General features: G+C 36.6%; 1 protein-coding gene across 3 annotated transcripts; it reads left to right on the top strand.

Annotated features, from left to right (window-relative positions):
* Positions 1-299: 299 nt before the first annotated feature.
* On the top strand, positions 300-9,864 carry LOC113071646 (uncharacterized protein C2orf16-like). Of its 3 annotated transcripts, XM_026244953.1 has the most exons (13): positions 300-1,319; positions 4,775-4,846; positions 4,972-5,058; positions 5,363-5,440; positions 5,596-6,006; positions 6,339-6,416; positions 6,909-6,989; positions 7,359-7,436; positions 7,816-7,860; positions 8,193-8,365; positions 8,462-8,526; positions 8,941-9,041; positions 9,495-9,864. In XM_026244953.1, the coding sequence occupies exons 3-13, from the start codon at positions 5,052-5,054 to the stop codon at positions 9,605-9,607; spliced, it is 1,230 nt and encodes a 409-aa protein (XP_026100738.1). In that variant the 5' UTR covers positions 300-1,319; positions 4,775-4,846; positions 4,972-5,051; the 3' UTR covers positions 9,608-9,864. The 3 variants fall into 3 exon arrangements, 2 of the variants coding, with proteins under 2 accessions (XP_026100738.1, XP_026100739.1); XM_026244954.1 differs by lacking the exon at positions 300-1,319 and having other exon boundaries at positions 4,665-4,846; XR_003280182.1 differs by lacking the exons at positions 4,775-4,846; positions 4,972-5,058; positions 5,363-5,440; ... (7 more) ...; positions 8,941-9,041; positions 9,495-9,864 and adding exons at positions 1,664-3,627; positions 3,943-4,009; positions 4,094-4,174; positions 4,398-4,499; positions 4,612-4,670.
* Positions 9,865-11,125: the final 1,261 nt, after the last annotated feature.

Here is an 11,125-nt window from a genome sequence, read left to right as displayed (position 1 = left end):
TTGACAGCATAAGCAGAACCTCCTTAATACGCCCCTCCAGCCGTTAGTTTGCTAAGAGTGAGACAGAGACCAGGAGCACAAACAAACCATGCCTGCTAATTAATATTCGGTTTAAACTGGAGATATGTCACTACTCTGAAATAAGGTCAGCAGCAACTTCGTGTCACGTGGACTTTGAGATGCCTGCTGTGCATTGATCCGAATCTTACCTACGACTCAAATGAAAGGGTCCATATACGCATCAGCTTGGTAGATCCAGTGTTCATAATAGCGCTAGTCCAAGAGTAAGCCATCCCAGCAAACATTGGTCCGACGGCGACGTCGTGTGGCCGGCCAAAAATAGTCGCGGTGGGACGGCATAAATCGGTTGAAATATGTAACACAGAAAATTTCCTAAAAACGCATTCACATACGTTTGTTCATATGTATAGTTCTATTGGGTTGCATGTATAATTGTTACTTTGACTTTTAGCTGCGTGTAGTTCAATATTTACCCTCGTTGAGAATCGGTTGTGAGATGACGTCACTAGGTGACGTTTTTTACACGTGCATTACACGTCCATCATGACCCTCAATGAAATGCTTGTTAAATATACAAAAGCTGTGCTTACACCTTATTAATACTGCAATAATTAAAGTGCACCAAGAAGTTTTTAAGAGATTTTAAAGAGGTTGTGATTAGACGTCCACTGACGTCTTTTACACGTCTCTTCAAGCAAGACTATCAGGAAAAAAAAACGTTTTTTTTTTAATGAAATACATTATTTGAATACAAAGTAAATTTATTTATCTTGTTTAAATAAATTGTAATCATAACGTGCCCAGTGTGGTTAAGTGATTGCAAAGCCACACTGATCATTATTTAAACCTGTTTTATGTATTCGCTGTTATTTTCATGGAGTGTATGCATATACATGTAAAACATGGCGGTTGTGGGGTAATGCAAAAGAGAGTAGATGGAGAAGTGTTTACGGATTTTAAAAAGACAAGATTAATGGAAATAGTTTGAAGATTTGAATTATGTATTTATGTATAAAATATCAGGATTTATTTATTTATTTATTTATTTATTTATTCTTTTATAGTTGAACCATGTACGTTTCCAGAGACAATTTCACACTCCAGACCAGTAGGTGGCGGGCATGCACCTTTTACGGTGGTTTGCCAATCCGCCTGAAAACTCAAAAGAAGATGATTATCTCGCGCCCGCGCGATACGTTAGTCAAGCGTTCACCTGGAACACACAACCACGAGGAGAGGAGCAATTGAAGAGGGAGTTGTGTCTCTATATATTTATACTGTATAAAACATACTGTTGGGTAAGTACATCTTGTATTATTTGATTAACGTGCTCGAGTTTTACGTGTTTGACACGAAGGAAATGAGATCAATTTATGCCCACATTCATTGTCAACTGAAATTCACTGAGTATGGCTAAAATCAGCTAACGTTAGTAGGCTAAACATTACTTTGATTTTATACATGGTACAACATAGTATAAAGTATTTTTAATGATAGTCAACATAACTACTGTAAAATATTAATGTAGCCATTTGAGATTTTCTTTCAGAAAGTAAATTATCTGAAAGAGAATGAAATGTTTAGCATGATTCTAACATGTATGTTTTCAGTAACTGCTTTAAAAAATATTTTGTAATTTTAGAGTTGCTTATCATGTCCTCTGAGTACCAAAAGAAGTGGAGACGACGAAGGGCAAGGGTTGATGCCTTAGTGGAACATGATAGCAGCTCTGAATCCGAGGGGCCAGTGGAGCCAGCCTTGGTGGGGGAGGGCAGTCCACTCATGGAGGGATCAACATGTGATGAATTACAAACTATGGAGGGCTGTAGTTCTTCTATCAGCACAGTAACAGTGTCCATTATGGGTGATACTGATGAAGAACACAATTATGACACCGACTCTACTGAAACAGAGTCTGAGCAGTTGAATGACACTTCACATTCAACTGATGAAACACCTTCTCTCCATGTAGACTTGGCTAGTTGGGCTACTGCTACAAACCAGACCCACAAGGCACTAAATGAGCTTCTTTGTGTGCTCAGACGCCATGGCCATAGACTTCCCAAAGATGCTAGAAGCCTTCTTGATACTCCACAAGGAGTGCCAGTTCATAATAAATGCAATGGACAGTATATTTATTATGGTATTGAGCGTTACCTTCTTGAACACATTTCAAAAGAGACAATGCCAGGACAAGTTGAAATGTGCTTTAATGTGGATGGCGTGCCATTGTTTAAATCAAGTCAAATGTGTTTCTGGCCCATTCTTGGTCAATTTCCGAACTGTCAGCCATTTATTGTAGCTCTGTATTATGGATCCAGCAAGCCTGACCCTGTTGAGGAGTTTTTACATGATTTCTTAGAGGAGTTGCAACAACTCATCCAAACTGGAGTTTCATTCCAGAATTTGGTTCACACCGTTACAGTGAAGGCGATCATCTGTGATGCACAAGCCAGGTCATTTCTAAAATGTATAAAAAGTCACAATAGTCTTCATGGATGTGAGCGATGTGTTGCAGTAGCACAAATGATCGAAAGGAGGGTAGTTTACTTGATGAAGGGTACTTCTGAAGGAAGAACCGATGAGGTATTCAACCGAGCTGGATACCCTGACCATCAAAAACAAATATCACCTCTTGTTAGAGCTGGTATTTTGTGTGTGAAACAGTTCCCCCTTGACTACATGCACCTAGTATGTCTTGGAGCCATGAAAAGGCTGCTGACATACTTGTGGCGTGGGCCAGTTATCTGTCGACTGAGTAAGGCTCAGAGAGAACAGGTACAAATGAACATTAGTACGTTGAAACAAGCTTTGCCTGCAGAGTTTTCAAGGCAGCCAAGAAGCATGGAAGACTTGGACAGGTGGAAAGCTACTGAGCTACGTCAGTTCATGCTCTACACAGGACCCTTGATCTTGAAAGATGTGCTTTCTAATGACCAGTACCACCACTTTCTTTGTCTGAGTGTTGGCATGAGCATTCTTTTGGATGAATCGGATGAGAAGAGAGAGTCCTATCTAGGATATGCACACAACATTCTGGAGCATTTTGTGGATGGCTCTGTGGATTTTTATGGACCTACCTTTCCAACATACAACATTCATTCCATCAAACATTTGTCAGACGATGCTGCAAACTTCCACAGCTCCTTGAATGATATTTCATGTTTTCCGTTTGAGAACCACTTACAAGTTATCAAAAAATTGGTGAGAAGTGGCAAACAACCGCTAGTGCAAGTCACAAAAAGACTTGCTGAAAGACAATGTACTGAAAGACATGCCAGACGATCTCAAAGTACAACAAAGCTAACAGCAAAGATGCCTGACAACTGTGTGTTCCTTATGGATAATGCAGTGGGATTTATTCAAGAGAAACGAAGCGATGGAACACTAAGGATGGATGTGTTTAGGGAAACTGACTGTGACAGTCTCTTTGAAAAGCCATGTAACTCAAAGCTCTTCAACATTATGCTTGTCAGCAGTGACTTGACAATGGCAAAGCGAATACTGATAAACAGAGAAAGCATCTACAAAAAGGCTGTGTGTCTTCCTTACAAACAAGGTTATGCTATATTGCCTCTGTTGCACAAACCAGAATGACTAGACTTGGTAATAAACAATTTTTTATAATATTTTAAATGTTTCTTCAGTAAGATTTGGAAAGGTTCTTAACACACTATTTAGTGAAAACATTAAATCCACCTGATTAGATTTTAGTTGACGGTGGTCATCATGATGTGACTTGGGTGTAATTAATACAACAATTAACATTCTTTTGTGTTTATACAATTACTAGCATGTATGATGCAAAATTATGTCCAATTGCTTTTCCATTGTTGGAATAAATGTACGGAATTTAATGTTTAAAATTTCAACTCTGGTTAAAAAAAAAGTTTAACTCTGCCCTGTTGTTTTATCTTTTAGGTAATGGACAATCGTGGCGAAGCAAAAAGAACTAGAAAGAGGAAAATCTTCACTGACTTTGTTAATGGTACATTAAATCATCATTTGTTAATGCAGTCTTTCATATATGAACCTGAGACTTTCACACAAATGTATTTGTTTTCAAATTTAGACTTGGACCTTGAAAACGACAGTGACATGACTGACATTGAGTTAACCCAGCTTAGTCAAAGTCTTCTGCCAGTAAAAAAACGTGAGTTACCGACTTTTATGTTATTGTGTGTCTTTAGCGTAGTAATAAATATTCCCTTTGTAGAATTTTACATTATAGAAATTTTCAGGGGAAAAAGTTATTTGCCATGGAATTACAATTTGATTGCGTAATCATTGCACATGTAAAATGTTAAATACTGTTTTGTATTAAAAGTTCAGCATAATTGTTTGATTAATTCACTTTGCTTTTGTTTTGTACAAAGGTAAAACAGAACCTAATCCAAAAATAAATAAACAAGATGTTAAAAGGACTGTGTCCTATCCAGATCCTCCTCCAAAATATAAACATCCAAATCCCAAGCCAGGTAAATGCCTCAGTTTGAAATTACATTTAAACCAATTGGAGTTGTTATTGGGGGGGGGGGGGGGGGGTGTTAATATCAGTTATTACAATTTCATTTCATATACATTTGAAAGGTCAACACAAACCAAATGAAGCTGTTGCAAATTCTACAAACAATAAAAAAAAAAAGAAGGTATGGCAAACTGTAGAAATGGATTGTGTATACATATGCAGTAAACAGCTTTTTGTAATGTTCTAATTTTTCATATTTTTTCATATGTCCTCTTTGTGCTAAAGATCAACTTTTGTGTCCAACACACTTGGATGAGACGTGCCCGACCCCTGTCTTTGTCTTCCCTACGTTAAGTTGTATGTTTGTGACTCTTTTGCATAATATAAAAAAGAATCATGCTTTCAAAAATGACTTTAATATATATTTTGATATGAAACTCAAATGTGTATGTAAATTGTTTTGGTGTATTTTGTTTACACAGGTGATAGCACACTTCTTGACAGTCAACATCGGTATCAAGATGGTGTGATTGATCTATACCCTACAACAATCAATGACACCATGAGACGTACGTGCTACTGATGCTGTCTGTTATTTTATTGCTGCATCCCTGAGTGCATTCCCACACTATACAAACACATTGCTTGCATTCACTTTTGCCTTTAATTTGTAATTCTCATTTAGAAGTAATAATGTATTACATGAGTCAGAATTTTGACTGAATATCAACACAATATCCAAAAACATTGATTTTAAAAAGTGATATATTTTAATATTTTAGACTACAGCGTAATATATAAAAAAAAACATTTTGCATCTGTATGTTTATTGTACTTAATGAAATAACATGGAAGGTGTAATTTGTCTCTCAGGTTCCAATAATGAACAGCCATCTTCCAGACAGATACATCATGAATCGTTCTACAGGCCATCGTGGACTACCGAAAGAGGCATAGTATTGTTTTCTTGTTTAATGTCATACACCTAAAGATAATTTTTTTTTTTTTTTTTGGTAATTCGTTTGTTATGCTGTTTTTCATTCATTAATATGTCCTTTCTGACTTTAACTTATTTTTCACACCTTTTGTTTTTAATGTCTATATAGTATTGTCTACAGTCCAAAATTCTGGATTGACGCCCCAGTCCCAGAGGGCACCCCAGTACCAAAGGATGCCCCAGTCCCAGTGCCAGAGGACGCCCCAGTGCCAGAGGACGTCCCAGTGCCAGAGGACGCCCCAGTACCAAAGGACGCCCCAGTCCCAGGGCCAGAGGACGCCCCAGTGCCAGAGGACGCCCCAGTCCCAGAGGACGCCCCAGTCCCAGTCCCAGAGGACGCCCCAGTCCCAGTCCCAGAGGACGCCCCAGTCCCAGTCCCGGAGGACGCCCCAGTCCCAGTCCCGGAGGACGCCCCAGTCCCAGTCCCGGAGGACGCCCCAGTCCCGGAGGGCGCCCCAGTCCCGGAGGACGCCCCAGTCCCAGAGGACGCCCCAGGCCCAGTCCCAGAGGGCATCCCAGTGTATGTGAGAACTTTACAGTCACATCTTAATTTAAATGGATTCTATCTTAGTGACAATACAGCTTAGCGTATAAAAACATACATTTCTCTGAATCACTGAATTCTCTGAAGTTAATAGTTACAAATACAGAGCTTAAGTCTGTCAATGCTCAACAAGAAAAAGCACAGCCAGAAGATTTCATAACTAATGCGGTATTATACTGTGAGGTGACTTACTGTTAATATTTACACTTCCATAAAATTAACTTTTAATAATAATAATAAATAAATAAACATTTTTAAAGTTTATAGTACTAAATGAAGTTACATTTAATGTGCAATTTGTCTCTCAGGTTCACATAATGAACATCCATCTGCCAGACGGAGAATTCATGAATCGTTCTCCAGGCCATCTGGGAGAACCGAAAGAGGCATAGTATTGTTTTACTTTACTAACATTGTATTTGTTTAATGTCATCCACATAAATATAATTTTTTTAGTAATTGTACAGTAATGGTGTTCATTCACTAGTGTGTCCTTTCTTACCTTTACTAACATGATGTATTAAGTACATGTATGTATTATTTTATACACTTTTGTTTTTAATGTCTATTCAGTATTGTCACTTGTCCCAAATTCTTCACTGGCGTCCCAGTCCCAGAGGGCATCCCAATGAATGTGAAAATTTTACTGTCACATCTTATTTTTAACGGATTCTACCTAAGTGACAACACAGCTTAGCATATAAACATATACATTTCTCTGTATCAGAGTTAATAGTTACAAATACAGAGCTTATAATGTCTGTCATTGCTAAGACCTAAAAGTACAGCCAGATGATTTCATAATTAATGCAGTATTATACTGTGAAGAGACTTACTGTTAATATTTACACTTCCATAAAATTAACTTATTTGTCCAGGTGTGGTAACACACAACGAAAAAGTAGCAGGAAGGAGACTACCTGATTCTTCAGCTATGGCCTCAGCTTCAAATGCAAGAAGTAAGAAATGCTGTATGACTGTATATTTTGCATTATGAATATAAGTAAATCCTGACTGTATGTAAAGAATTAATCTTCTGTTTAAAACTTGGAAGTCCTCACAGGCATATATGCAAGACAACCGTTAGCCTCCCCTTTTCATTGATGTACCTTAAATTGATGACACGCAGATGCTAATGTGAATAATTGTAGTTCAAATTTAAATATCACAAAGTTTAAATTGAACACTAATTTAAGAATGTGACATTAAAAAAAATTATATCCTTGTAAAATTGTTACTATTTGGTCATTGTGTATACCTATAATTAAAACGTTCAAATTCAGAAATACTACTTACATTTTTGAATTTTGGTGCAATTTGTATCACAGGTTCACATAACAAACAGCCGTCTTCCAGAGAGAGAAATCATGAATCATTCTCCAGGCCATCTGCGGCAACCGAAAGAGGCATAGTATTGTTTTCTTGTTTAATTCCATCGACATAAAGAGGATTTTTAACTAATCGGACACTTATGGTGTTCAATAATTAATGTGTCCTTTTTTACCTTAAATAACTTTATTTTTCACACCATTTGTTTGTATCTATTCAGTATTGTCTCCTGTCCCAAATTCTTCGCGGACACCCCAGTGTATGTGAGAACTTTAGTCGCATCTTATTTTAAACGCAGTCCACCTTAGTGACAACACAGATCAATATACACTAGCAGTCAAAAGTTTGGAAACTACTAATTGTTTGTTTTTACAAACCGGACAGTATGTTTGTTCCAGCCATGGGGTTGTCCTATCCACAACTGAATTAACATTTTGCAATTTTTTTTTCCAATAGGTGTTACCAGACCCTCAAAGAGCGCCTACCCCATGTCAACCACAAGTAAGAAATATTATATGTGGTGGTTTTAAAACACTGACCAGTAAAATAAAATGCAAATGCAATTTTTGTTAGAAATACTAGTTTATGGTTTTGTATTGAATGACAGTAAGTGTTTTTGCTCCCTGTTAATTCAGTCTTGCACTTCAGTTTTCACAATCTTATTTTTACCTGAAATCAGCAGGCAAACAAGACTGGGTAAAAGTGTCCAAATAAACTGTAAAATATTATGCTCTGCATAAACTCTAAATGTGACTTGCAAGTGTCATAATAAAAATTTTCTAATTATTCAGGTGTCCAGTTGTGTGTACATATTACTCTAATTTTTGTTTCAGAATTTCAAAGGAAGGTGTTTTCAATGTTGTTCGATTTGAAAGATCAACTTAAGCAAATAGTTGGCATTCTGGATCCTGGCAGGTCTACAACATCTCTAAAGAAGATGGATTCAGAGAGTGACCTAAAACTCTTTGAAGAATCCATAAAAGATGTTGATGTCAAGTTGATCTGCGTAAGTTTTGACATAGAGAATATGTATATATGTATTTGTATATATTTTTTTCCAACAGTCTGTCTAAAGCAATGTTTCAATTGTTTTCACATTTAGGTCCAGCAACTGTCCAGGGTCGGTGGACATTCTGTTCGAGACTGTGTGAACAAAGTTATGAACAGGTATGTATTTCCCTTGAATTGTGTAATCTTGCATAATATTTCAGAGAAATATATCTTGATTATCACCATAATTAACCCAGCCATTTATATAACTTCAATTCAGGATTTAATCGGTCACACATCACTTGTTCAGAAGTTGTGATATGTCTGTACTGGCTAATAGAGTCAGGCATACTGAAAACAATAAATCAAAACATAATTTCAGTGTAAGCAATGAATGATATTCATTACTTGTCACCAAAATCTATGGATGAGGATATAGTTCATAGCACTTGTTACATGATAGAGGAGTAGTTGTGAAAGTGTAAGTTTTAACATTGCATGCAATTGCTACCCTGCCCATTACTGTTAATTGTGATTTGACCATTTTAGGTTATTTTTCTAAGGTGATGTAATCTTAAATTGCTTTCACAGAATGATGACAAATGGTCTAATGGCGAAGTTCAATATGAGGGGTGGTGGACAGCTTGAAAAAAAGCCGTTTAAAGCCACACTTTTATATGATGTCATTCAAGGTAATTTGGGGAATATGTCAGTATTAGAAAAATCTATTGTTCATTGTATATTGATGTAATTTGTATTGGTACGCTTTATTCAGGGGACATCACAGCTCACCTGTCTTTCTTACCACTTTCTCACAGTTACACACTTAGTTAAGGGTCTTTCTCAAGGGCACCACAGTGGTATTGAAGATGAAGAGGGGACAAATGACAAATGTTTACACCAACTAATCTAACACCCCATTTAAAGCAGAATGTTTTATACAATAAAATCTAATCCATGTTGATTACCTTTTTCTAATGTTTCATTCATGATTCAATTATCTTGTGCCAAGGTTTAATTTTTTAATTTTTTTTATTTTTTTTACAATTAGCTGTAGACCATAAAGATATTTTGAAAATACTTGCATATCATTTACCTCAAATTTCTTTTTTTATTTATTTTAAAAATGTGTTCTCTCCCCTCAGATGCTGTGAAGAGGTGGAGCCCAAATACTACCGACTCAGAAATAGATGCAGCAATGGCGGAACACCTAAAGCATGCTCCAGGAAGAGCTGGGGGTGGAGGATACAAAAACTAAGCGGAACCACTATAATGTGTTTAAGGGATAGTTCACCCAAAAATGAAAATGTTAATTTTCTCAACCTCATGTTTCAAACCTGTATAACTTTCTAATTTCTATTTAACACAAATATACTTGGAAGAATGTAATCAAGCAGATCTTGCCTCCCGTTAACTATCATAATTTTTCCTACAATAGTAGTTCATGGGTTTTGAGATCTGACATTACAAACATTCTTCCAAATATCTTTGTGTTCAGCAGATCATAGAAAGGTATACAGGTTTGAAACATGAGGGTGAGTAAATGACAGAAATTTAATTTTTGGGTGAACTATCCCTTTATTTAATTCAGTATTTTGTAATGGTTTTAGTTTGGTCAACAGATGCTAAACCGTTCCAAAAAAAATAAAATATGCTTTATCATAACATGATTCTTTTTTTATTATGTCCACAAATAATGTGTTCTTTGTGATGTACACTTGATTAAAACTTTTTAGGTACGTTAAGGTCTGACTGGACCGATTTTGAACCTTTTGTCAAGTTAAACCTCAAAGGATAATTGCCTTTCACGATGTTACACAATGGGTGTGTGATTATTTTATAAGCAGGCTTATATATATATATAAAAAGAAAAGACGTGCAGTTCACGTCCAGAAGACGTCAAAGACGTCGGTTCAACTTTCATTTTGGAACTATTTTTCAACCATGACGGGACGTCTCGGACGGACGTCTTTTCAACGGTCAAAAGACGTCCGAATGTTTGCTGGGATGTAAAGATGAGGTGAGAGCAGCGGTTCCCTGCATCTGCAACCATAGAATCCCATTCGAGTATGAAGCATTTCAGGAATAGATGCAAATGAAACAATGACTGAATAAACAAAGATTAAAGCATAGGATTAAAACAACGAATCTTAAGAGTGCTAGACAAAGCATATTTTTAACGGAAATGCAAAAACCTTTATCAGTATAAAAGATTGTAGCGATTATTACGAGCCTTAAAGTGCCTCATTACGAAGGAGTTATTCAGAACATTGCATGCACTAGGATCAACATCTTAATTATGCAGAGCGAGTCTGCTAGATAAACAAGCACGACACGCCAAGTGCTTTATTTGAACGTGTGAGTATAAATCATTGCAGAGAATAAAATTAATGCCCAGGTGCCACAAGTGCATAGAACAAAATGATACTGTTACGTACTTGAAATTGTCTAGGGCATGTACCGCAACATTTATATATTAACGTACTGTTGAAGGTGGGGGTATGGTGGAAGAACACATGACAGACTCTTTTTAAAGGGAAAAATAAACTGGGCTTTATTCTCAAGCCAAAAGGCCACTGGACCCGGTTAAAACAACAATAATGTGCGCTTAATACAATGTGATATAAACAAAGACAAACAACAAACAATAAATGGGAAAAGAACAAAAAGTGGCGCCCAAAGGAAAGAACAAAATATAACAAAACAACCCTTAATCTAAACCTAATCTAAACAAAACAAAAGTGTAGAACACAAACCGAAATCTTCAGTGTATCCG

The sequence above is a fragment of the Carassius auratus genome, unplaced genomic scaffold, assembly GCF_003368295.1.
Source record: "Carassius auratus strain Wakin unplaced genomic scaffold, ASM336829v1 scaf_tig00007763, whole genome shotgun sequence".
NCBI classification, from domain to species: Eukaryota; Metazoa; Chordata; class Actinopteri; order Cypriniformes; family Cyprinidae; genus Carassius; species Carassius auratus.
The sequence above is the reverse complement of the archived record's forward strand: the minus strand, read 5'-3'. Positions and strand labels throughout refer to the sequence as shown.

Coding starts and splice junctions, on each gene's coding strand:
- LOC113071646 (XM_026244953.1), top strand. Junction 6,417..6,908: donor ATCTGGGAGAACCGAAAGAG/GCATAGTATTGT, acceptor TTATTTGTCCAG/GTGTGGTAACACACAACGAA. Junction 7,861..8,192: donor CTACCCCATGTCAACCACAA/GTAAGAAATATT, acceptor TTTTTGTTTCAG/AATTTCAAAGGAAGGTGTTT.